This window comes from Gadus morhua, chromosome 7, assembly GCF_902167405.1.
Source record: "Gadus morhua chromosome 7, gadMor3.0, whole genome shotgun sequence".
Classification (NCBI taxonomy): domain Eukaryota; kingdom Metazoa; phylum Chordata; class Actinopteri; order Gadiformes; family Gadidae; genus Gadus; species Gadus morhua.
The window spans coordinates 15,307,899-15,332,556 of record NC_044054.1 but is presented as its reverse complement, the minus strand read 5'-3'; the positions used below and the strand labels follow the sequence as shown (position 1 = coordinate 15,332,556).

General features: G+C 48.0%; 5 protein-coding genes across 6 annotated transcripts; 2 read left to right on the top strand and 3 right to left on the bottom strand.

Annotated features, from left to right (window-relative positions):
• The first annotated feature begins 2,816 nt into the window (after positions 1 to 2,816).
• bnip1b (BCL2 interacting protein 1b) lies at positions 2,817 to 7,956 on the top strand. The gene is made up of 6 exons (XM_030360660.1): positions 2,817 to 2,942; positions 3,579 to 3,671; positions 4,206 to 4,297; positions 4,849 to 4,956; positions 6,658 to 6,776; positions 7,238 to 7,956. Exons 1-6 carry the CDS (start codon positions 2,859 to 2,861, stop codon positions 7,432 to 7,434), a joined length of 693 nt encoding a protein of 230 aa, XP_030216520.1. The 5' UTR covers positions 2,817 to 2,858; the 3' UTR covers positions 7,435 to 7,956.
• Positions 7,957 to 8,027: 71 nt separating this feature from the next.
• On the bottom strand, positions 8,028 to 12,628 carry stc2b (stanniocalcin 2b). The gene is made up of 4 exons (XM_030360661.1): positions 12,207 to 12,628; positions 11,493 to 11,635; positions 9,422 to 9,633; positions 8,028 to 8,979 (listed from the first exon to the last, which is right to left on the bottom strand). The coding sequence occupies exons 1-4, from the start codon at positions 12,328 to 12,330 to the stop codon at positions 8,661 to 8,663; spliced, it is 798 nt and encodes a 265-aa protein (XP_030216521.1). The 5' UTR covers positions 12,331 to 12,628; the 3' UTR covers positions 8,028 to 8,660.
• Positions 12,629 to 14,045: 1,417 nt separating this feature from the next.
• On the bottom strand, positions 14,046 to 15,756 carry bod1 (biorientation of chromosomes in cell division 1). Of its 2 annotated transcripts, none has more exons than XR_003977294.1 (4): positions 15,302 to 15,756; positions 14,978 to 15,102; positions 14,591 to 14,858; positions 14,046 to 14,370 (listed from the first exon to the last, which is right to left on the bottom strand). XR_003977294.1 is itself a non-coding variant. In XM_030360666.1 (4 exons), exons 1-3 carry the CDS (start codon positions 15,527 to 15,529, stop codon positions 14,645 to 14,647), a joined length of 567 nt encoding a protein of 188 aa, XP_030216526.1. In that variant the 5' UTR covers positions 15,530 to 15,756; the 3' UTR covers positions 14,046 to 14,370; position 14,644. The 2 variants fall into 2 exon arrangements, 1 of the variants encoding a protein (XP_030216526.1); XM_030360666.1 differs by having other exon boundaries at positions 14,644 to 14,858.
• htatsf1 (HIV-1 Tat specific factor 1) lies at positions 15,643 to 19,752 on the top strand. Its single transcript, XM_030360657.1, has 10 exons — positions 15,643 to 15,857; positions 16,185 to 16,349; positions 16,516 to 16,729; positions 17,480 to 17,527; positions 17,651 to 17,805; positions 17,950 to 18,113; positions 18,488 to 18,584; positions 18,684 to 18,773; positions 18,864 to 19,001; positions 19,203 to 19,752. The coding sequence occupies exons 2-10, from the start codon at positions 16,185 to 16,187 to the stop codon at positions 19,632 to 19,634; spliced, it is 1,503 nt and encodes a 500-aa protein (XP_030216517.1). The 5' UTR covers positions 15,643 to 15,857; the 3' UTR covers positions 19,635 to 19,752.
• Positions 19,753 to 20,308: 556 nt separating this feature from the next.
• On the bottom strand, positions 20,309 to 24,498 carry tpst1l (tyrosylprotein sulfotransferase 1, like). The gene is made up of 6 exons (XM_030360659.1): positions 24,226 to 24,498; positions 22,783 to 23,343; positions 22,105 to 22,263; positions 21,712 to 21,965; positions 20,980 to 21,181; positions 20,309 to 20,761 (listed from the first exon to the last, which is right to left on the bottom strand). The coding sequence occupies exons 2-6, from the start codon at positions 23,179 to 23,181 to the stop codon at positions 20,726 to 20,728; spliced, it is 1,050 nt and encodes a 349-aa protein (XP_030216519.1). The 5' UTR covers positions 23,182 to 23,343; positions 24,226 to 24,498; the 3' UTR covers positions 20,309 to 20,725.
• Between the last annotated feature and the right edge of the window lie 160 nt (positions 24,499 to 24,658).

Genomic DNA, 24,658 nt, shown 5'->3' with positions numbered 1-24,658 from the left:
TTTAGCGATGTGTACTTTTTGTTGTAATTATAATAACAATCTTTGAGGTTTCCAGTATTAATTAAGCACATAATGGTAAAATAAAACTGTCTCAAGTCAATATTGAATCTGGAATCCTGGTTCTAATAAACCTTCTCTGCCCACTAGGCCCCACTGAGTATGTATTGGATGCAGCCTGTTGCTGGTGCGTTTCATGGAGAGAGGAGCGCCTAGGACTGATGGAAGTGACTTTACTGACCAAGGCTTTTCTCGCCTCTTTCTATGGCTTCCAATACAATGTGCAGTGCTGCGGCCAATTGTGTACATTCTAAAGAAAGAATATGAAAGGAAAAACGAAATTACCTTTTAAAACAAAAAAAAAAAAGGTTTTAAATGACCTTAAGTTAGGAAGCTGTTGTAAAAGTGCCAGATCCTCCTTCAGAGTTCGCTGTTGGTACGGAGCCGTGGGCTGAAGCGAGGCTAACTGTGGTGCTAATGTAACGGTTGGGTGCTAACATGCTAATACAGCTGCAGTAGCTATGGCTATATTATTAGAGGACTCGGGCGTCTCCCCTCCAGCCCCCTGCTGGCTGCTCACACGACCCGTGTCTTTAGTGCTGCTTGGCTCATGATTGTAGACAGGCCTTCCTGGACAAGAGACACACCAGGATGGGGACTGGTGTGCGTCAAATGTTCCTGTTGAAGATTTTCTTTAACAAACGCACATCTTATTCAATTGAATTCTGTTGGCAGGCTGAAAAACAGTGATTTATATTTGTGGTCAGAGATGCAGTCAGGAGTCTGGATCGTTGTATCCCCATAAGGACGCTGTCCCAAAATATTAATATTGTTTATATTTATGTTGATGTTGCACTTCTTTTTTTATATTTCCAAGACGTATTGTGTATACCTTATTAATGTCGTGTTTTGTGTATTGCTAGGTGAGATCTCTCAGAAGGCCAGAGTTGATGGCTGTTATACAAACAAACAGTTTGTAACGTGTGAACCAGTGGCTTCATGTCAGACAGTGACTAGAGAAAACAGGTCTATGGTGCAAAATTGGCAAACCTTGTGAAACTTTGGCATTTAGTCTATTGGCCTCTGGAGCCACATAGTGGCGCTGTTTCTCGCTTCAGCCTGCCTGAGCACATCGGGGAACATTGCAACAAGTTAGTGCCGTGGCCAGAAAAGTGGTTTTGTATTGGGTTAAGGCTGCCTCCATGGGGACATGGACTTGCAGTGGGCCTGCTTAGGGAGCTCCAGCAGTCAGCCAGTGTTCACTTAAGGCTGGTGGGCAGAGACCCCTTACCCCCCACTCCCACCACGCAAGGCATCATGGAGTTTTTAATATCCTCTTCTGCAGACAGATGCAATATGCATCCATAAATGACCTTCCCGGAGCAAAAGGCCTCTTCTATATCCACGCACGTCCAACTCATTCACCACACTCTGCAAGTATTTACATTTACTTGCAGACTTTTCCAAAATGCATGGAACAGGAGACTGGAAACAGGCAAACAAATAACTATCCCTCTGGTAAGGTTTTGTTTCTTTTGGAAAAACATTGAACATGAAGAAGAAAGGAAATGTATTGAAACAGGAGGTGACCATGTGAGCCGTGCTGTTGAAGCTTCTGTGTGGTAGCCTTGTGGAGGGGACCAGAGGCATGGACCCGTCCACAGCCCTAGGTCTTTCCTCTGTCTGTGTAGGACGACTGTACTTCATTGCTAAGTGCTCTGTAATAGATCTCTTGGTGACAATAGTATCATTATTATTATTATACTTTCACAAGGAAATAAAACCTGCAGGACCTCCTGCTGAAACGTAAACTAACGCAATCCTCTCTTTAGCGACAACGTCTATATTTGTAGTTCACAATATATGCCTGTTCAGATAACTATATTGACAGTTGCTATATTTATGTTGTGTGATAAATGTTGTGCTGGGTTTGTACTTTTGTTCTAACTATAAACTTAGTTTTGGTTCTGTTTGTTCTTCCTTTGTAAGGCACTGCGTGTTAGGAAGCGCATGGGGAGTTTGGAGAGGGTTAGGTCATTGTATTGGCTGTGACCAGAGCCTCCAGCTCTGGTGTCTGGCTGACTTTAAGGGCCCAGGACATGTCGTGTTAATGTGCCTCTTTTGTTTCTTTCACTCTCCATTTTATTTCTTTTTATTAATCTTGAATTGATTTATGTCTTTTCTATGTCGTACCAGCCAGGAGTTGGTACCACTGCTTGTAACACCCTAGTCCCAAAATGTTCATTGTTTTTAATATCAAAGTAATAAATATATTACAAACCACAATCATTGCTGTTCTTGAGTCTTCTTATATCTGAGATTTAAGATGTGGGAATGTAAAGCAACTGAGTACCGTTCTACTGCCAGGTGAAATTTGGGATTTAAGTAAATGGAATCCTATGTTTTATGGATCATTATATTTATTTTATCCATTAGCTACCATTGTACATTTTTTATGCAAGTTCAACATTTCTAGTTCAAATCAGTAAGTCATAGTTTAAGTCAAAGGACTGAACATTAATTATGGTGGTTACTGATGTCCCCCCCCTTCACGGTCAGCGTCTTTGAGCGTCTAGAAAAGCGCTATAGGCCTATATAAATTCAATGAATTATCATTAAACTTCGCTGAAATCAAAGTAGCCTAAAGTTTAAGCATAATTTTGAGCCTATAAATAAGTATTTTTATCCAGAGAGTACATTGAAAGGAAATTAACAAAGAAGGAGGACAACTTGTTCCAAAAAGTATGGCCTATACTTGTCCCGCTGATTCAGGTCCATGCGCTGGTTTCCTTGTTAGTGCGTCAGACAATAAACGCGTTTGGTGCGGATTGTCTCCACTGGGCTGCCGTAGAACAACAGAAATGGCGTCTTCATCAGACGTACACGTCCGTATTTGTGGGCAAGAAATAATCAAATATGATCTTGAGATAAAGGCCATCATTCAGGTGAGGGTTTTCCTACCATATAGCGTGGGTTTGTTTGCCTTCTAAAACAGCATTTCCAACTATTATTGTTCTACCTTAAATATCTTGACATATTAGACATATTAGAGATATATGTAATATAGCATATTTATTAGAAATATCTAGATATATAAATAATACAGCATATTAGACATATATAGACATACCAGGTCATATAACATATATTAGACATATATATATATAGAGAGAGAGTTAAGGTACAAGCTCCTTCATGAATAGCTTTGTGATATTTGGCATTACGACCTCTTTGTCGTTACGCCATGAGTTCACTATTCATGAAAGTAAGACATATCTGATGGTATTTAATGTCGATAAAACTATAAACAGTCCATATTTGACTTTTATGATCTACTTTCGTTAGTCTCTTGTCGCAACATGTGCCAAATCGACGACATCTCCACGACTGTAGAATGACTGATATGGTGAATTTCTTCCTGTTGCCTTGACATGCAGCGAGAGGGGATTCCTAAACCCTTCGCCAGCAATGAGCAATAACTCTCGATATTCCGAGTTGCTATCAACAAAACTTTGGGGCAATTCTTATTTTGTCATGCTGGATTGGTTGACAATATAACTATGTGTTTGTGTTACCTGTAGGACATCAGAGAGTGTCCTGGACCTCAGGCTTCTCTCCTTGAGTTCAACGCAAGAGTTAAAGAGAAGTTCAACCAGCTTCGGCACAGGATACAGGTGCGATCTGAAGAAGGTTTCACTGCTATGTTACCTCATGAAGGAGCTGCTGGTCACTCTAGATGTTGTGTTGAATAGACTGGCAGGAAGTGGCCCTCAGCGTGGGGTGAAGAAATACAAGATGAACGCTGCTAAATTCCCTAAATTAAATAGTTTACATTGCCGTTATGAAAGAATTCAAGAATCTTGGTGTCTGTCATCATTGAAAGTAAATCAAACCTTGATACGCAATACATAAACAATCCATTTAAGGATGTAAAGAACCAAAATGAGTACATCATATTTGGTTTTATTTCAATAAATCGTTTTGAGTCCCTTTGTGACGGCCAACCTCAGTCATTATCCCAGGGCCGCTCCGAGCCTGTCGACAGGGAGTAGTCCCCTGTCCCTCACCCCCTGTCAGGACGCCTGAATCGCGTCATCTTTTTTTCGCGTCAGAGCTGCTATGCTAGCCACGGCCTCGGGTTTGATCGATGAATGAGCTGTTGTATTATTTCAGCCAATAGGGAACGTGCATTGTTTTTCTGTGAGCAGGATTTGGAGCAAATGTCCAGGGAACAGGATAAGGAAACGGATAGACTGGTAATTCAGCTGGAAACTGAGAGCCAGCGCAAGCAGTTGCTAAGGTAGGCAAAGACTCCCATGGAGACGCGGTCATATGTTGCTCATCTTATTTTATGCGACCTATTTCTAGTGTTTACTCATGCATTACACCCAGCAATTTAAATGTTGAGTACTGACTCATATAAAAGGACAGGTGCTGTGAAAGGACCTTCACATAACAAATAACCATTTCTCAGCCATGTAGAATTGTATCCATTGGTACGTTTTTGATCAAATAAAATGTATGGGGTGCGTTTGCTTTAAACGTATAGTGACACCCCAGAGACAGCTGGCCTGTTTGTTTTCCTCTGGAGGCCAGACAGCTTCCTGCTCACCCACTAGCTATCACCGCTACACCATGGCCTCATTTGTCCTTTTCTATCCATTGAACTTAACTTAAACTTGTTATGCTACCATTATGTTTCTGGGAGGGGGGATCCTCACTGCGTTAGGGGGTATCCTAGGAGGTGGCCTCTGAAGCCCTTAGGGACTGTAAGTGTGTTTGGAGAGCCTGAGTAGGTCAAAACAAGCTTCCATACCGAGTGTTGCATAGCAACAACTATTTGTTGTCCAGTAACCAGACGGCGTGGCGCAAGGCCAACCTGGCCTGCAAGCTGGCCATAGACAGCCTGGAGAAGGAGGAGCTGCTGGACCAGGGAGCCAGCGGCACCACCAGACAGAGGTAAGAGGACTCAAACACTCCTATAGACCAGGGGGCCAGCGGCACCACCAGACAGAGGTAAGAGGACTCAAACACTCCTATAGACCAGGGGGCCAGCGGCACCACCAGACAGAGGTAAGAGGACTCAAACACTCCTATAGACCAGGGGGCCAGCGGCACCAACAGACACAGGGGAGAAGACTCAGTGGTGTAGTCTACGTGATACGCAGGTATACGCCGTATACCCACCAGGAACGCACCAGGATTTCCGTGTACCCACTTAAAAATGTGCACGGATAGGTATCAATCGTTTTGTGACAGAACTTTTACTTCAGTGTTAATTTTTCGCAAATACCGGTTGGGTATAACTGCAATGAAATACTTTTAGCAGGGGAAGTTATCTCCTACATTCACCGTACATAAAATTCCCCCTGCGCGCCCGCGCTCTGCCCGCTTGCACACCGCCGCGCGGCAACCGCCCTGATAAGCGCCTCGCTGCCGGAGGGTTCAGCGCGGCGGTGTGAAGGGCCAAAAGCAACTGCTGCTGCTGCCGCCGCAGTTTAGACTAAACTGGTTTAGATAGAGGAGGAACTCGGCTGGTCAGGATGTGGCTGGCCTTTATTCTTTCCATCCCCATCTTTTCAAATCATTCTGCACAAAGGGTAGATTATATAAAGCCTTACTGATAACCCAAAGTAAGGGAGTATCTCCTCTAAGGGTAGATTATATAAAGCCTTACAGATAACCCAAAGGGAGTATCTCCTCTAAGGGTAGATTATATAAAGCCTTACAGATAACCCAAAGGGAGTATCTCCTCTAAGGGTAGATTATATAAAGCCTTACTGATAACCCAAAGTAAGGGAGTATCTCCTCTAAGGGTAGATTATATAAAGCCTTACAGATAACCCAAAGGGAGTATCTCCCCTAAGGGTAGATTATATAAAGCCTTACAGATAACCCAAAGGGAGTATCTCCCCTAAGGGTAGATTATATAAAGCCTTACAGATAACCCAAAGGGAGTATCTCCTCTAAGGGTAGATTATATAAAGCCTTACAGATAACCCAAAGGGAGTATCTCCTCTAAGGGTAGATTATATAAAGCCTTACAGATAACCCAAAGGGAGTATCTCCCCTAAGGGTAGATTATATAAAGCCTTACAGATAACCCAAAGGGAGTATCTCCTCTAAGGGTAGATTATATAAAGCCTTACAGATAACCCAAAGGGAGTATCTCCCCTAAGGGTAGATTATATAAAGCCTTACCGATAACCCAAAGGGAGTATCTCCTCTAAGGGTAGATTATATAAAGCCTTACAGATAACCCAAAGGGAGTATCTCCTCTAAGGGTAGATTATATAAAGCCTTACAGATAACCCAAAGGGAGTATCTCCTCTAAGGGTAGATTATATAAAGCCTTACCGATAACCCAAAGGGAGTATCTCCTCTAAGGGTAGATTATATAAAGCCTTACCGATAACCCAAAGGGAGTATCTCCTCTAAGGGTAGATTATATAAAGCCTTACAGATAACCCAAAGGGAGTATCTCCTCTAAGGGTAGATTATATAAAGCCTTACCGATAACCCAAAGGGAGTATCTCCTCTAAGGAGAGTAACAAGACAACGTTCACTGACCTGATGCTTACAGAAAATAAAGTGAAGCAAATAAAGTGCTTTGCTACAGTGGATAAAGTGTGTGTGTGTGTGTGTGTGTGCATACACCAGGAAGGCGACCAAGGAGAGTCTGGTGCACACCAGCAGCGACATCACGGAGAGCCTGATGTCCATCAGCAGGATGATGGCGGAACAGGTCCACCACAGTGAAGACACCGTGGGCTCTCTGGGTAAAGCCCTTCTGCTTCTGTTTCAGCCTCTTGCAGCACGAAGGAAGCCCCGCACTGACGCTGCAGTGTAACCGCGCGAATGTTTTACGGAATCGTCACACATTTTTCCTTACTCTTGCTTTTACCCTTCGGTATTTGATATTATACCACCAGGTGTGAGTGGGCGTGTCCACCTAGATGTATGGTGGCTGGATGAGCCACGTTTGCTACAGTCCACTGGGGAGGCTGGTAGACTGATCATTCCAGCGTACATCTCGGTGGACACGCCCACTTGGAATGTCACTAAAACACAAGAAAAGGCCGATTTTTCCACCGACTTGTAATGGCTAATCCCACTCACACCTGGTGGTATACCATCACCCCTTTTAAAAAAATATTTTGACATCCCTTTTCATCACTCTTTTCTCTCCACTCTTTTGCCCCTGCTCCCCTTCTTCCTGAACCCCTCCCTGGTCCTACAGTCACCTCCTCCAAGACGGTGCAGGAGACCAACGAGGAGTTCCGGAGCATGACCGGGACCATCCACCTGGGCCGCAAGCTGATCCTCAAGTACAACCGCCGCGAGCTCACGGACAAGCTCCTCATCTTCCTGGCGCTGGCGCTCTTCCTGGCCACCGTGCTCTACATCCTCAAGAAGAGGCTCTTCCCCTTCCTCTAGCTAGCTAGCAACGCTGCCCCGGTTAGCCAACTGGGAATGCTAAGGGTAAGGGTTAGTTAACCCTTAGCTAGCTAACCCGGTGAGTGTTGGGTAGTTGGCTAGCTCACATTCACCGGGGTTGAAGAGCTAAGGGTTAGCTAAGGGTTAGCTAGCTCACGCTGGCGGAGTCGGTATGAATATAAAAGCCATCATGTTTCTGTCTCCCCACTTGAGAGGGCTGTGATCCCGCAAGTAGGGATTTCTGAAAGATTTAGAGTTTGTGAGTGAGAACGTCCGGGGGTACGAGCCGAGGTCCCCAGGGCGGATCCTGTCAGGTCGAATCCTCTCCATAGGTCTGCTTCAGTCTATTCACAGGTCTGTTATCCCTCCGGTGGGTTGTGTGTGTGGTAGCTCTGAAAGCAGGTCGGGTCAACAACAACTCTGTTACTTAGTGCCTTCTTTCAAGACGCCGCTTCTGCAACCACTTGGGAATTGCACACTCGTCTTGTGTTTACACCTGAATAAAGTTGTCTACACTTTCAACCCGTTGACATCTTTTAATAATGTGTGTGTTTGTGCGTTTGTGTGTGTGGTGAATTCATTTGACTTAAGGATACAAGTTGAATCATTTTAATCCACATTTGATTTGTGTATGCATTCATGAAAGCATGACTTTAAAAAAAAGATTACTGGAAAAGTGTTCATTGTCAAAATCGGAATGATTTTCAAATTACAATGTAAATGCTTTCAACAGTTTCAGTTAACAATCATTTTCACAGGCAAAACTGCTAGCTATAACTAATTGTGTGGGACATATAGTCATAAATAAAAAATAAAGAACTTAAATAGACATTATATTATTATATCTGCTGCCCACCAGAAAGATGTCAATGTTCAAGATAATTTCCTAGTGTGTGTATGTTGGAAGTACAATATGGTGTGTGAGGTAGACGTGTTTATCTTTCAGTGAAGTCATGTGTATTCTAAAGAGAATAAACAGCTAGTTAACATCTCAAGATAATGCCACCTTCTATGCATTTATCTCCCATTCAATAGTCAATAGAGGTAGTAACTTCCGATATTACCAACCATCTGTTGTAAAGTCATAAGTGCGTGACCTTTGGCTAACTGCACACTTGTTTGACTGTCTGTCTGTCTGTCTGTCTGCTGCCTTGGACCTGTCTGCCCACTTATTTCCCCCAATGTGTCAGGGTTCAGGATTAGGCTGACCCTGACCCTGTGTTGACCTATAACCCCGTGACGTTGACCTCCCCAGAGACAGGCAGCCCTGGACGGGTCTCAGCGTCATTCTGATTGGTGGCAGCGTTGTCGTCCTCCGCACCAGATCTGTGTGTGAGCTGCGTGATTGGCTGGGGCACGGTGCGAGGCGGTACGGTGGCGGGCTGCAGGGTGAGATCTGACTGGTTGAAGGGACAGGTGCTGCCGATGGCCGCGCACACTGACGAGCCCCACTGCTGGCTGCACTGTGCACGCAGCCTGCCGCTTACCCATGACCTCACTTCCTCTCCACAGCCCAACAGGAAGTTGACCAGCTCAACATATGGCCTGGTGGGACAAACACACAATCACTATCGACCCCCAGCACCAACAGGACTGAGATGAAAGAAGATGCACAGTTGATGAGCAGGTCTCTCTGAAGGAGGTATTTGAAGTTACCTATAGATATCCCATGTTGTGTGTGGACCTGTCTGTGGGTATGTTTGGTGGTGTAGCTACAGTTAGTTGTGTGTTTGTATGTGTGTGCAGAGATGTGGTTGTGGGTGCGAATTGATGTGTATGTGCATGCGAGTGCTTGTGTTTGTGTATGTATGTCTGAATGATTGTGCGTGTGTATGTATGCGTATTTTTCATGTGGGTGTATGAATGTGTATGTGCATGCAAGTGTGTGTATGTATCGTTGTACGTACGTGCGTGTGTATGTGCTTGTGTGTATGTGCGTGCGTATGTGCTTGTGTGTGTGCGTGTGTGTGTGTGTGCGTGCCCTCACCCCGGCGGGGTCAGCAGGTGGAAGTGCACCAGGTCCCCCACGGTGTGGGGGTGGTCCCGCAGCGCGAGGCAGAGCCGGTGCTTGGTGAAGCACTCCCTGAGCAGGGAGGACAGCATGGCGCCCACCGCGCCGCAGCGCCGGCTCACACAGCTGGAGCGCTGCCGGAGGCCCAGCGCCGCGCAGCGCAGGGCCTCCTTCACCAGCCACTTACCCTGGGAGTCACACACAAGCACACACACACACACACACACACACAAGCACACGCACGCATGGACACACACACACACAAGCACACGCACGCATGGAAACACACACACACACACGCATGGACACACACACGCATGGACACACACACACACACACACACGCACACACGCATGCATGGACACACACACACACACAAGCACACGCATGCATGGACACACACACACACACAAGCGCACGCACACACACACACACGGACGCATGGACACACACACGCACGTATGGACCCACACACACACACAAGCATGCACGCATACACATACACACACGCACACAAGCACGCATGCACACCACAAACACACACAGCCCAGGTTTAGAAAGACACCGGAGGTATTATAGTTAATGAACAGAATAGCCTACCGATACCCCCAGGGGGAGGGGGGCGACAATACACACAGAACATGACGAAACAGGGGCCTGAATGTAAGGGCTTTGGTTCCTTCTGCTACAGTGCAGTGGTCTGACTAACACTGTACTCCACAGTGCTACAGTGCAGTGGTCTGACTAACACTGTACTCCACAGTGCTACAGTGCAGTGGTCTGCATGCATTCCCAAAGCATGTTGCACGTCCTTTATTGGCATGTCCGCAAATGATCCGAAAATGTGCATACAGCAAGGACCCTCACACGGTTTATTTTGTGGTCTGACACACACACATATGCACACACAGACACACAGACACAGACACAGACACAGACACACACACACACACACACACACACACACACACACACACACACACACACACACACACACACACACACACAAACACACACACACACGAACACACACGTACCTAACCCAGGCTTTCAAATCTCATCTCCAGGTGCACAATATAGACACAATGAAGAAGTCTGCCCAGAGGTCCGACAACGTGAACATTCCAGATGTTCGGCACAGTAGCCGCGTTTACATGGACACATCTATGCCGCATAGATTTCTATGCGGCATAGAAAATGGTCATGTATACGCCTCATTCGGAATACAATTATCTGTTCGGCATAGATTCTATGCCGAATAGAATATGTGGTGTAGTCCGTTTTAAATCGCCATGTATACACTTATTCCGCATAGATTGGGGTTTAATTTATAGAGCAGCCGCAGTAGTTCACTGAGCTCCGTCGGTACTTTTAAGCACACCGAACTTCACCGCTGTCAAGGAAAGTGGATTTATTGCCTGATTCACGTCTTTGTTATCACTCCGTAAAAGTAGTCCGGTAAGCGTGCACGGTTGCTAAGCGACGGGACATGGGTGTTTATTAATGAGGTGTCCGCGCGCGTCCGAGATAACTGTAAATTAGTAGGCTACTACTAGTACTTTTGCAGGCTGAACGTTAAAATAATTCTTAACTTAGAGAGATGGCAGCTGCAGTAGTGCGCAATTGGACCTTCGAGAATTCCTGGTCACTAAATTCCCGTAAGACCATTCTCTCCCACCAGTCTTGGCTGCGGACTCGCATCCAAATTCCTCTTGTTTGCGGCGGAGCATAGGGTAAATATAAAGTTCTGACGAGAAATTGACGTTGCTGCGCTGTCCTCCTCCTTCTTAATTGAAGGAGCAGACAGAAAAAAGCTCTCTCCTGCTGTGCTTTCATTAAAATCAAATTTAAAATCCCCGATAGTGATAAGACATCCATTATGTCGCCGCCGGTCCAGAGACGTGTCAGGTGTGCGCGAGAGACATAACGGACACTTTTGTTACTGCCATGTATACAGTACATTCGGAACACATTTTAGGAACAGATCTATGCCGAATAGAAATCTATGCGGCATAGATCTGCCATGTAAACGCGGCTAGTGTCCCACCTGCGAGTCGTAGCTTCCCGCGTTGTGCAGCAGGGTGTGGCAGATGTGGTGGAGGCCTTGGATCTCACACGAGTTGTTGCTGAAACACTGAAAGGTGGCGCAGCCAACATCACCTGAACTCATCAGACAATTCTGGATCTCCGCTGGAGGAAAATAAATAGGGGAAAATACAAAATATAGAGGACTAGTAGTTTACCTTTGTTTGATTGTGAAATATTTGTTAATTTGATTTTCAACATAACTTTGTTATTCATCATAACCCGTTGTTATTGTAGCAGATAAGTTCTAAAAACAACAGTTCGTTGCATTTAAATGTAACCTATTTCGAACCTGATGTCTTCCGATGGACTTGGGTTGCGAGAATGTGCGCAGTAGTCACCTTGAAGCACTGATCACTCTTTCTTAACTGTTCTTTTAAGATTACGGACGTAAACTGAGATTTTACAGTTCTGTGGGTTCAACGCACGCTTCGGAGCACATGGCGCACGGGGCAGAGAGGCCAACAGAGTCTCTGATGCGGAGACAAGGGGCGAACAGAACAGGAGAATCGCCACCGGTAGGTAGCAGGGAGGGTTTACTCTCCGCTCGGGTCCTGGTCGGTAGACGATAAGAGGACACAGAGGATATGTAGATATGGTCCCTGAATTCAGGGAGCCAAAATGGAAACTGTCCGCACCACAATTTGACATACCTATAGGACTGATGCTCAGTTACCTGTGTTCTGCAAGGAGAGGCGCCGTTTACGGGGGTTGAGGAGCTTCTCGTGGGGTTCCACCGGTTCCACCATCAGCACCTGTTGGCAGACCGCCAGCAGGAGAAGTAAGACTAGTAGGGACATTTCGATGCAGCAGTCAAACTCGTAGATTATCTCCGGAACCGCGGTGGTAGTAGCTGTGTCTTCGCGACGATGACCTAGTGCTGATAAGTTTGCATGCAGTGTGAATGCGCGTCAGAACTTCACACACTGGGCGATAAACCGCTGCGCGCTCGTGACTGAGGCGAGACGCAAGCTGTGTGGACCAATCGGCGGGCAGGCCTGCATCAGAGGTACACAACAGTTTAGTATTTTACTGAATGATAGAGAGACGAACGTAGCATAATGCGTTTCTTTCTGCATCAGGTTCGATTCAATTATTATTAATTCGTGTTGTATCCACACACACACACACACGCACACACACACACACACACACACACACACACACACACACACACACACACACACACACACACACACACACACACACACACACACACACACACACAAACACACACACACACACACACACACACACACACACACACCGAAGGTGAACTGTGTGACCTCTGATGTGTGTCGCTGATATGAGCCCCGATGTCAGAGCGTTCCTTTGGTCTGCGTGTGGTGGTTCTGATTGGTTCTACAACGGTGTCATGAGGGATGACAGGAGGTCAACTGGCCTCTTACTATGAGCCCAAGCAAAAGTATTTGTTTTTATGAAGCTGTCTTAGGAAATGCTCCCTGTTTGCATATGGCCGGGGACAGGGGGTCAATGTGTGTCGCTAGGCTCCGACCGATAATCAAAGGCTGTGGGTTTGTTCATGTTCTCAATGTTTTGATGACAAGTCCCCCCCCCCCCCCCCAACCCTTTATCTTGTCCACTCTATCTTCCGCATCCTGCTTCAAAACAACACACCATGGCTTCCCCCACCTCAGCCACCTACACAATGACCCTTGACCCCTTTAAAAAACATTGAACCCTGGACATGGCGGCCCCCTGGGGGGGCCCAGTGCCTGTTGAACATGGCGGGCCCTGGGGGGGCCCAGTGCCTGCTGAACATGGCGGGGCCCCAGCAGCATGGGCCCCCAGTGCAGTGTAAACATCTGGGGATGCTCTGCCCTCTTGTACTCTCTGCCCCTTAAAACCACCCCCATGTACGCACAACAGCTTTCTCAACGGCAAACATGTGTGTGTGTGTATTCAGCTCGAATGATTGTTTCATTATTCTTTCATTTTGGAAGGATTGTGAGAGTAACTGCACATGTATTAACCACTGACAACGGGTTGAACCTAATTGGAGCACCATTCAGATTGACTGAGCTTGCATCACATGGGCATTTATACTCTTACAAAACCAGACAAACATTCATTTTGTTCATGTGGCACTCACTTCCAAAAAACAACTAGATAATCAATAACAGTTGCACAAGCACTGAGTCTGCATGCACATGCACATGCACACACGCACACTACCTGACCTTCAGAGAGTTCCGGCGCTCATTAGTAAAAGGATAAAAGCAGCAGATGCCAATTATTCACTCAAGTTCAGTCTCATACAATTAGTGATAGTGATATAGTAATACAAGTTTGTAATGTTTAGTAGAATGCAATCTGTGGTCAGTTTATTCCAAAAGATCATACTTTTATGAGTCACCATAGCAAACTGTTCCAGTGACTAAAGTGACTTGACCGTAATAAATACCTGCAGCTTATCCAGTCATTGGAGATGCTGCCTTGGATGCACTTTGTATAAATTAAACAATTAAAAGACGATTATAAACAATTCAGCTCCTTCAATGTTTTTCATTCAATGTATTTATTGCACGAAATATACAAAATAACTAATGCATACATTTAATCCATAAAAAATTAAAATAAGTCAGACCGACCTAAAAGTTGAATATAAAAACTATTTCCAAAACATCTCATGGCACAGCTCCCTGCATGTGTTCCAGCCTGTCCCCCCATAGACACGTCTGGCAGAGAGCTGCTGCCTCAGACCACCTTTCACCATCGGAACCGTCTCTCCAGCAGGAACCCATTGTGGAGCCAACTTTACATGACACCATGTGACCGGTCAAAGAGCTTCTATGCAGACATCCAATCACAGCAGGAACCTGAAGCAACAACACGAAGAACCACAGAATAGGTTATGTTAACTTGATGTCTGACCCTGAGGATTTTGCTGTCATGTTTTGCCCTATTTCCACCGCACTCTATTTGGTTTCAGATAAATCAAAAATATATATTAAGCTTCTTAACTGGATCTTCTTTTTGTGCACTAGTTCAAGATGTACAACTCAAAGGAAGGCCTATAGGCCTCCTATATAGACGCACTGGTGTGAATGTAGTGCAGTAATCCTGACACTGTAAGCGTCTTTGGTCTTGACCTCAGGGGGTTGTGGGGCCTGCAGAAGGGGGGACCTCCGGCTGATCCAGCGGCTCTGAAGGTGTAAGATTAGAATCTGCATGGATTTCCTCCTTCCTTTCCCCCGACAGAAAATCATGAATGGCCGTTTCAATGAGCGGCCGAAACGTGTGGTTCATTTTAGGATCCACCACTTGAGTAATGATCCGGTCCACGCCAGATTCCAGCATACACGATCTAAACCGAGGAGTAAAGACACATTGAAAGCCAAATCTGATCCAAACACAATAGGTATCGACACTCTGTAAATACCTAAACAGAAACAGTCAGATGGGAGACTTGGACTTGATGCTCACTGGACAACACTCTGCCGGAGACCGTTCCTCATCTGGTTCTTGTTGATGGACGCGTTCCACTCCTGCGTGCTCAACTGCGTGGACACGTAGTTGTCCACTCTCTGGCGCAGGTTCTGATAGGCAGGCTGGGAACATCAATGCTCTTTAGTCAATACAGCCATCATACATCACACGGCGACATCACATGTATTCGACGCATATGCAACATAGACTGCACGCCTAACCATGAATACTACTTGGTTTGGCAGTAGCATCTGGTGTAGTATTAAAGTTGTACATACATTTTCCGCAGACTATTACTAATCTTAAATTGTTCTTTAGTACCTTAGTGTCCACATCTGCCAGACAATCTCTGCGGAACTCATCAAAAAGCCCTCGGTTCTTCAGGTGCTCCACGATGAGGGCGATGAGCTGCGGGTCCCCCGGGGGTAGGCTGGCCGCTGCGGCGCTGCTGCTGCCGCCCTCCGCCATGCCGGGAACTAAACCAATGTTGGTGTTGATCGAATACAAATCCTCACTAGCTAATACACAGACGCTCAAATCTGCCTTCATACATGAAGTCCAGTCTGTGGTTCTGCTCCCTGTCTGTTACGGTACTGCCGAACTACAATTCGAGCGCTCCTTTTCGAGGGGTCACGCATGCGCAGTTCTGTCGAGTTTGACATCGGAAGTAGATTGTTCAAGCGTAGTCGCGGAAGATATAACAACAATTCCAGCCCGTTGTCCCTTATAAACGCATACTATAGCCCACACTAATGTAGTGTTGATACGATATCAACTTTGATTAACCCACGTTTCCAACACGCACCGTGAGCGAATCGAAACATGCACTAAACACTAAACCTCTTGTGTTTCACGACTTCTAACGTCTTCCGTTAAGGTAAGATGGCTTGGTCGGTAGTTGAAATACAAGCGGAAAAATAAAACATTAGGAGGCGACCTCTGTCACCTTCAAATGTATGAAGCAACGCCAAAATAATCAAACGAAACATGGAACGTATTTTGATCAACTTGAATGAAGCTGTGCACCTCGTGCACATGCGTGTTGAGACAGCATCAGATTAATGCGTTTTAAAATTTACAAGATTATGTTTAATGCTCAAAATGAGGCGCACAATGTATATCTACTGTAATTCAAAGTTATTTTTATTTTTGGTGGACGACTGGGACATGAATGACCATGATGTTGATGTTCTCCTCACCGCAGATGAATGACGGGACAGACAAGAACCGAGAGTTTCTGGAGCAGCTGCGGATGCAGCAGATGTACGGTCAGAGAAACGTAGGCGGCTCTGACCCGTACTCCTACACGGACCCGCAGGATGGCACCATCTATGACTGGGACCACGACAAGAAAGCTTGGTTCCCAAAAGTAAGTTCTCTAACACTTTTCAGCCCGACATCGTGTCATTCAGAGGATAAAAGCTGCCGCCCTTTTGTAAGTGTGTGGTTGTTCTGCGGCCACTCAGCAGCCTGTGTTTATATTGTTATCATGGTCCCACCCATTGAGTGTGACTGTACTGGACTTGTACTTGTAGATCACCGAGGACTTCATCGCCGCCTACCAGGCCAACTACGGCTTCAAGGAGGACGGAACCCCGGACGCCAACGCCGCTCTAACGGACGACACCAAGCCAGCAGCCCCCAGCACCAAAGACAAGGGGGGCGCTCCCCCAGAGCCCGCCCACACGCCTGGTCAGGACGCGGCCAAGGACGCCAAGCAGAAAGGAGACAAGAGGAAAGCAGAGGCAGGTGGGTTCAAGGGGCCCTCTGGTTGATCAATCACGCAACACCTCCTACGTCGAAGGACTGAGCCACAGCACCCTAACCCCATCATCTAACCCTAGGGACTTGTGGCACGCCGCCACCACAGAGCTGCCTGCATTTATACCTCCACGTCAAGTTAATGTGCACGCAGTGTTCTGCTCATGGACAATATGTGGGAGAGGCAATATGTCCATGTGAGGAAGATGTTGCAAAAGGGTTTGAATGTCCTGCTGAAAAGCGGTGGGCGAATAGCACAACGCCGTGCCTGTTCCTGCTCGGCCAATCAGAGTTTAGCGGAAGCAAACCTCCACATTAGCGGGTGACACTTTGCCCATCTCTAGGATGTGTGTCTCTGTACGTGTAGGTCTGGCTAAGGGCTGTAGCACTGTTTACAGGGTGTGTTTAGGTCTCTGTACGTGTAGGTCTGGCTAAGGGCTGTACGTAACAGGGTGTGTTTAGGTCACAGCGCGGCAAAGTGGCTCTTCTTGTATCTTCGCATACATGCCGAGGGATGTGAAATGAGTTCCACGCTTCTAGAGCTGAGGTTTGGTTCAGGTCGCCCGTGTCGCTGGGTGGCTGTTAGTATACACTAAGGGTTCCTGCATATGGGCATACAAGGAACGGTAATAATACACCGTGTCTTTCAGTTTGTAATGGCACTAAAGCCCAGGTCTTATTGCTCTGTCCCTGTTTCTAAATGAATAATCATGGTTGTTTTCTGTTGGTCCTATGTAGCTTGGTTTGACGTGGACGACAATAAGAACACCAACGTCTATGTTTCAGGTTCGTATTACAAAAACACTCTCCTCTCCTCTCATCATACTCAAAAAGACAACAGCTCCTCTCCTCTGATCAAGAAGACAACAGCTGAAGGGAACGATCGACTATGTGGTTCTCCCTCCCCAGGCTTACCCCTTGACATCAGCAGCGAGGAGTTTGTGGAGTTAATGTCCAAGTGTGGCATCGTCTTGAGGGACCCCGTCACGGAGGAGTACAAGGTGAAGCTCTACAAAGACGGACAAGGCAACCTCAAGGGAGACGGCCTCTGCTGCTACCTCAAGGTCTGACCCCCACCCAGCCCTGCTCATGCCATTCTTAGCCTTTCACACTGTCAAATGTCCTCTAGACACGTAGCATTTGGATTTCCATGTTAAAGGAGGTGTGTGTGTGTGCGTGTGTGTGTGTGTGTGTGTGTGCGTGTGCAGAAGGAGTCTGTAGCCCTGGCTGTGCGTCTGATCGACGAGTCGGAGGTCAGAGGTTACAAGCTTCACGTGGAGGAGGCGCACTTTGAGCTGAAGGGTCAGTACGACGCCACCAAGAAGAAGAAGAAGAACAAGGACTACAAGAAGAGACTACAACAACAACAGAAGTATGGCCGCCTTGCTGGGGGAGGGGGGCGGGGTACCGCATGGGGGGGGGGCAGGAGTACGGCAGGGGGATAATGTAATGTACTGAAGGGAAAACTACTGATACTATTTCAATGGCATTACTTAATTTTAGGAAGGGGGGGGCTGAAGGTGTATAAGCTGTTGGTGAGCACCGTCAACATCCCTCCCAGGGACGCTTTTCAACCTTTCTTCCCGTTTTGTTGAGCGTATCACACAGTGCCTCATTGATTGCGTCCTCCATGGTGTTACTGTGTGTCAAACCCTGGTGGGAGTGGGGGTCCTAAGTTGTGTGTCGCCCCCTGGTGGGAGTGGGGATCCTAAGTTGTGGTATGGTGTGTGTGTGTCCCCCGTGCAGGCAGTTGGACTGGAGGCCGGAGAAAAAGGGAGAAGTGAGGAAGAGGTTTGAGAAGGTTGTCATCATCCAGAACATGTTCCATCCAAGCGACTTCGAAGTGAGGACACACGCGCACACACTTTGATGCCTTGTTCAAACTTTGACCGCCGTGTTCTGCTGACTCAATGGTCCCCCTTTTGTTGACCGCGCCCCTCAGGAAGACCCGCTGGTGCTGAACGAGTACCGGGACGACCTGCGCACCGAGTGTGAGAAGTTTGGCCAGGTCAAGAAGGTCATCGTCTTCGATGTAGGTCACCGGGCTGTTGTTTCACTTTATAAAGAATGCTTTGAATGAAAGTTTAGGTACTTATTGTGTGCGTGTGTGCGTGTGCCTCAGAGACATCCGGACGGGGTCGCCTCCGTAGCGTTTAAGGAGCCAGAACACGCAGACTTGTGCATCGCAGCGCTTAACGGACGCTGGTTTGGAGGGAGGCAGCTGTCTGCGGTCCTCTGGGATGGAACCACGGACTACCAGGCACGGCTGCGTCTTTTCTCCTCAATCATTCTTACTTATCTCCAAGGTCTTTATATATCTTGTCTAGAGACACTTCCATAAAGGGCTAAGTGTGTGTGTGTGTGTGTGTGTGTGTGTGTGTGTGTGTGTGTGTGTGTGTGTGTGTGTGTGTGTGTGTGTGTGTGTGTGTGTGTGTGTGTGTGTGTGTGTGTGTGTGTGTAGGTGGAAGAGACGTCTAGAGAGCGTGAGGAGCGCCTCAAAGGCTGGTCTAAATTCCTGGACCCAGGAGCCAAAAAAGAGGGGGACCCAAACTCTACTGTCCCAGCCGGTGGACCAGAGCCCGCCCCTGACACATCAGGCCCCGCCCCTGACACGTCAGGCCCCGCCCCTGACACATCAGGCCCCGCCCCTGACACATCAGGCCCCGCCCCTGTCACCTCAGGGCCTGCCCCTGTCACCCCAGACCCTGCCCCTCACAAACCAGGCTCCACCCCAAACAAGCCAGAGCCTAGTTCTGATCTGAGGAGCACCACCACCCAGCCCAGCACCACCACCCAGCCCAGCCTGGACATGGAAACACGGCCCAAAGAGCAGCGAGAAGAGGAAGCTGACTCCACCGACAGCAGCCTAGCAGGGAGTGATGAGGAGGCCTGATGGGACCTGCCACCAAGCGAACTGAACTGCCGCAAAACACGAGAGATGTCGCTGTGTTATGACGTTAAATGTTTCGTAATTGGGTCACAGCAGAGAATTAAAATGTTTTTCCAAATGTTGTGATTCTCTTTCTTAGGTAGTCAGACAACAATGCATAGATATATTAATGTAATTAATTCTAACTATAGACCGCATTATTTTGAATGCGGTCTATAGTTAGAATTTAGAATAGAGTTAAGACCTACTTTAATGGAGTTGATAATGATGCCTACCTGCAGTACCATTGTGGTGCCTGCTACGTCAACAGGGGTCTCCTGAACCCTCGATGGGCTGGCTGTTTGCAGCGTTACTTTCACACATACGTTCTTCAGGAATACATTCTGAAGTTATTTTGAAAGGAATGTTATTTATTGACATGAAAACTGATCACTAATAATCCTGACACTTGACAGAGGACCCGATTCCATCCTTGTTGAAGTCCACTATGAATAGGAGCCCCCCCTCTGCAGCCATCAGCATGGGCATAAAAAAATGTGGTCTTTAGTTGATTTGAGACATTTCCTGTGCTCCCGTTCTTCTGAATGCATTTTATTCTTAAGGGTATTTGTGTACCCTTAACACGAGCTACTCTCTAATCAAGAGTAAAAATAACTAACGATGAATTCATGAGGGAATAAAATAAAACCAATAAAATGATTTATTATGAAAATAAAAGTACATTGTCAAAAATATACAGGTATGAAATGCATCTCACTCATGTATCTCAAACATTCCCATTTGCGGTGAATCTATAACGAATGACAGACATGAGGATACTAGAAAATAGAAACACTTAACGGTAACGCTGTGATACTCTGCTCAGAAGAGATGATAGTTGCTGACGGTTTTCGACATAGCGACCAGTTTGACTCTTCATCACCAGGGGGAGAATCGATGTTGAGATAATCGCCCAGGCGGCCATTATGCCCAGTTTTCTGCTAGGATAACAGCAGTCTAATGTTAGCATAATCCCAACATACACACACTCTGAACTCTTCGGGTCCGGGTCCACTGATTCAGCGGTCGGTGGGTACGTTTGCTGGGGTCTCGCTCTAGCTGGGATGTGGGCTTCCTGGGGTCCCCAGACTCTGTTGGGGAGGGGGGGGGGGGGTTTGGGAAGCCTTGTTAGCCTTTGATCACTCGCAGCACAGAGAGGTCATTGATAGGTCTAACTTTTTTACTACTCTTGGTTTAAAAAAGCCATTTAATATTTCACCATAACGGGTTTCGAGAAATTGCAGTTTTGCAAAGGCCTGCGTTTCTGGACCCGTTACCATGGCGACGGCTCACGGCCCGCAGCCCTCACCTGGGAGTGGTTGAGGCGGGCGGTGACGGCCTCCGCTCTGCGGTAGTCGGGCGGGTTGGCCCGCGGGTCGTAGCCCAGCCGCCGCAGCATGGGGGCGATGTCCGCCATGTCCCGCAGCACGTCCGAGGGGATGTGACCCACCCACTTGTCCAGGGCGTCCGTGTTCACGGGCCGCATCACCTGGTCCGTGGAGCGCTCCACCCTGCAGGGCACAGGGGGGGGGGGGGGGGGGGGGGGGGAGAGCCCCCGGTCAGGCCGGGATCAAACCCTAAAGGGATCAAAGCCCACGCTTCCCTGGTCCGGCCCCGCAGTTTAAATTAAACTCACAGCACGTCGGTGGTTCTTTCCCCTTCTAATGGCATGCTGATTAGAGTCTCTAAAATATATCTATACACAAATAAAGAAATATATAAAATGTAAAGATCAAATTTATAATAAATCATCATAAATCTAAATGTTGTCATTATTAGGTTCAATAAGAACATTACGTGCAGCTCGAGGATAAAATAAGAACCTACGAGCCCCCCCACACACCACACACACACACACACACCAAACTAAAACACTGAACCCATCCATGGGAGAACCCTGCAACGTTACATAAGCAGTTTGGAATTCATGGATTCATGCGTTTCCCTGATGCCTCCCTCTCGATGTCATCATGACACGTTAGTGGCCGAGGGTGTAACGCCGGCCCTCGAGCACCGTGATGAAGTCCCGGCGCAGACTCACTTGGACAGAGAGATGCCCCCGGCCTTGCCGATGAGGTCCTGGTGGTGCATCACGGCCGGGTCCCAGGGCAGCTCCAGGAAGTTCAGCAGCTTCCTCATCTCCTCCTCGGGCCGGAGCACCAGCTGCTCGTAGCTGACGGGCAGGCAGCTGCCCTCGACGGCGCCCTGACACTGGCTGAACATGGTCTCCATCGCCGCGCTCCACTTGGTAAGGCAGTCCCTGTAGCTGGTCAGGTCGAAGCCAGAGATGGTGACCTGGTGGGGGGGGGGGGGGGGGGCACACTGTATATGAACCAGGACCACTCTCCCCTCGCGTTCATGGGATCCACTTTACTCATATAATCACTGCCTCTCAATATATATCAATAAATGAATAAGAGAGAGCGAGACCAACCTTGCGAGATATCATAGAGTGGACGGTGGCTCGTCCGTCACGGAGCATCAGGACGAACTTGGCCTTGGGGAAGATGCGGGCCAGGTAGGACAGGGACTTGAGGGCGAAGGGGTCCTTGTTACAGAGCCGGGCTGCGGGCTCACCGTGACCCATGATGACCTTGCAGGGACACAAGAGGGGTCAACGTCACTATCAATCAGATCCACCCCCATTGAGATCAAACCAAGAGTTGACCCGTCGTTATTCTGTCGCTCCTCAAGGCCTCCTACGCCCTGGGGAAACGCTACTTTCGCCTTTGTCTGAAATGACGTTCTGTGGCGAGCAGGATCACTCCGGATTATGACCCTCACTTCTCCGCTCTAGCTCCCCTTAGGGCCCCAGGAGGGGGGCTTCCTGCGTCCCCTTAGGGAACTTGCAGTCTCAATGACAATACTTCAATGTCTGTTTTGCTCAAAAACAATCTGTTTACAAAATAGAGCTGCTGTTGCTTTTAGTGCTCCCTAAATCAATAGCCCCAGGAGGGGGTCTCCAGCTCCCCTTAGAACCCCAAGGGGTTCTCCAGACCCCCTTAGAACCCCAGGAGGGGTTCTCCAGACCCCCGGGGCCCACAGCGGACTGTGGCGCATAAAGGCCAAACCTCTTGCCCCCCCCCCCCCGCCCCTCCCTCGCCCGCCCTACCTCCAAGAGGAACGCTCGCACCGCAGAGTCCAACACCCGGTCGGTCACGCCGGCCTCGTCCAATCGGATCCTCTCCTTGACCGAGCGGCTCCAGGTGGCCCGCATGGCCAGCAGCCGCGGGATGACGCGCGTCTCCTCGCCGCAGCGCACGGCGGCGTGGGCGTCCAGCAGGGCGCGCATCAGCGTGGTGCCGCTCCGGGGGAACCCGCCGATGAAGATGAGGGGCGTGTCTTCGGGGAAGAGGTTGGGCTGGGAGTACTGACTCTGATTGGCCAGCAACGTGTTGAGCTCCGCCCATCTGTGCCGGGGGCACTGGATGCCGCTGGAGGCCAGGTAGAGGAGCGAGGCGGAGCAGAACAGGACCGAGGCCAGCAGCAGCCGGTTCCGGGCGCTCCTCATGGTGCTGGAGGTGGGCAGGGGTCAAGGGTCAAGGTGTGGGTGTGGGGACATGCGCTTCTGGAGGTGTGGTAGTGGAGGGGGAGGAGCCGAGGTCTCCGGCGCCCCTGTTGTCTGGGCAGCAGGCCTCCGCAGGTGGGCCGTCCCGCCGCTCACCCCTCGTGGCTGTCGGGGAGGACCAAGCAAACACACGCATGTCAAATGGAACAGGGCTCGTCGTCACGGGCAACAGGTGTCCCCTCCTAAAACCCAGTTGACATACTCAGACCTTCTGGAGGTCTCCTCCACCTCTTCAAATAACCTACCACACACCATCACCATCGGGCTAAACAAGCCTAGCAGCCATTCGACTTCTGCAATGTGCATTTCATAAACATTACATGAATCTCGTCACTCTATTGGTTATTTCAAGCTTTTAATTAAGCTATTCAAGCTTTTTGTGTTACACTAACGGACACTATTATTTAATATCCTCTTCCGAGCTGGGCAGACAGAGACCCGGGTAGGATAACACGGTCGACCCTTCGGTTTGGTGTTTCCATAGCATACTGAGCGTCTCATCCTCATCTTATGTTACAATAGGAACCAGATGGGCGACTAGGCCACACTTCTTATGAACCCCCATATGAACGTTGGGGTTCAACGTCCCACATCGGGGCTGGTTGCGTTCAACCAGGAAGCAGCCCTGACTCCAAGGAGACGAGACACTCCAACACAACGCCTTTCAAGCCTGATCAAATGTAACATTGGGACGGATCTTCGTGAAGCGGTTAACGCTGACGTTTTTTAAGCATCAAATGTTGTGTACGATGAGACGGAGAATCAAACGCATGTTGAACTGAGGACAATTGGCTTCAAGGAAGCGATGGCCCAAAAAATGAACCGTTTAATACCAGAGACCCTCGGCGTCGAGAGGAAACCATTCATTTGAGCCCAAACATGTCCACCTGTACATACCATTGTCTCTGTTTATCAACCAAACACACATTTGACAGAAGTATTACGATCCGTCTGACGTCTAAAAGGCGAGGATGTGGAATGACGTACCGACGCGACATCTCGGGTTCTGCGGCCAAACCCACGGCGACATAGAGGTCCGGTCAGTTCAGAGCTGCAACACTACATGATCTGAGATGAACCCTTCAGAACACAAGACGCTAAAAGTAAAAGAAGCCGTCCGGTCAGTCAACAGGAGAACGGCGAACGCGAAGGAGGTAAAAACAAGAGACCTGGACGCTCATTGGTCGGTAATAGGACACAAATTCAGCACATCTGCATTGGTGATTTTCATTGGCGGGCCGGCTCTCTCTCTCTCTCTCTATGTCTCTCTCTCATTATTTTAACAGTCAATATGAGCTTCCACCCCCCCCCCACATTGAATTTTCCCTTGGATGACGGTACAATGTTACACATTGAGAGACATTTGTTATTACGGTAAAAATAAAGTCTATGCCATAAAAAATGTAATAAAAAATAAAAT

What these genes read in the sequence shown, in the direction of transcription:
- bnip1b (XM_030360660.1), top strand. Translation starts at nt 2,859, where the DNA reads ATGGCGTCTTCATCAGACGTACACGTCCGTATTTGTGGGCAAGAAATA. An exon ending in AGCTTCGGCACAGGATACAG is followed by an intron (nt 3,672 to 4,205) that starts GTGCGATCTGAA and finishes TTCTGTGAGCAG; the next exon opens with GATTTGGAGCAAATGTCCAG. An exon ending in CAGCGCAAGCAGTTGCTAAG is followed by an intron (nt 4,298 to 4,848) that starts GTAGGCAAAGAC and finishes TTTGTTGTCCAG; the next exon opens with TAACCAGACGGCGTGGCGCA.
- stc2b (XM_030360661.1), bottom strand. Translation starts at nt 12,330, where the DNA reads ATGTCCCTACTAGTCTTACTTCTCCTGCTGGCGGTCTGCCAACAGGTG. An exon ending in CCTCTCCTTGCAGAACACAG is followed by an intron (nt 11,636 to 12,206) that starts GTAACTGAGCAT and finishes ATTTTCCTCCAG; the next exon opens with CGGAGATCCAGAATTGTCTG. An exon ending in CGGGAAGCTACGACTCGCAG is followed by an intron (nt 9,634 to 11,492) that starts GTGGGACACTAG and finishes TGTGACTCCCAG; the next exon opens with GGTAAGTGGCTGGTGAAGGA.
- bod1 (XM_030360666.1), bottom strand. Translation starts at nt 15,529, where the DNA reads ATGAAGGCAGATTTGAGCGTCTGTGTATTAGCTAGTGAGGATTTGTAT. An exon ending in TGGCAGATGTGGACACTAAG is followed by an intron (nt 15,103 to 15,301) that starts GTACTAAAGAAC and finishes TGATGTTCCCAG; the next exon opens with CCTGCCTATCAGAACCTGCG. An exon ending in CTCCGGCAGAGTGTTGTCCA is followed by an intron (nt 14,859 to 14,977) that starts GTGAGCATCAAG and finishes TCCTCGGTTTAG; the next exon opens with ATCGTGTATGCTGGAATCTG.
- htatsf1 (XM_030360657.1), top strand. Translation starts at nt 16,185, where the DNA reads ATGAATGACGGGACAGACAAGAACCGAGAGTTTCTGGAGCAGCTGCGG. An exon ending in AGAAAGCTTGGTTCCCAAAA is followed by an intron (nt 16,350 to 16,515) that starts GTAAGTTCTCTA and finishes TTGTACTTGTAG; the next exon opens with ATCACCGAGGACTTCATCGC. An exon ending in GCCTCTGCTGCTACCTCAAG is followed by an intron (nt 17,806 to 17,949) that starts GTCTGACCCCCA and finishes GTGCGTGTGCAG; the next exon opens with AAGGAGTCTGTAGCCCTGGC.
- tpst1l (XM_030360659.1), bottom strand. Translation starts at nt 23,181, where the DNA reads ATGAGGAGCGCCCGGAACCGGCTGCTGCTGGCCTCGGTCCTGTTCTGC. An exon ending in GGGGGCATCTCTCTGTCCAA is followed by an intron (nt 21,182 to 21,711) that starts GTGAGTCTGCGC and finishes TGTGCCCTGCAG; the next exon opens with GGTGGAGCGCTCCACGGACC. An exon ending in CCCGCCTCAACCACTCCCAG is followed by an intron (nt 20,762 to 20,979) that starts GTGAGGGCTGCG and finishes CCTCCCCAACAG; the next exon opens with AGTCTGGGGACCCCAGGAAG.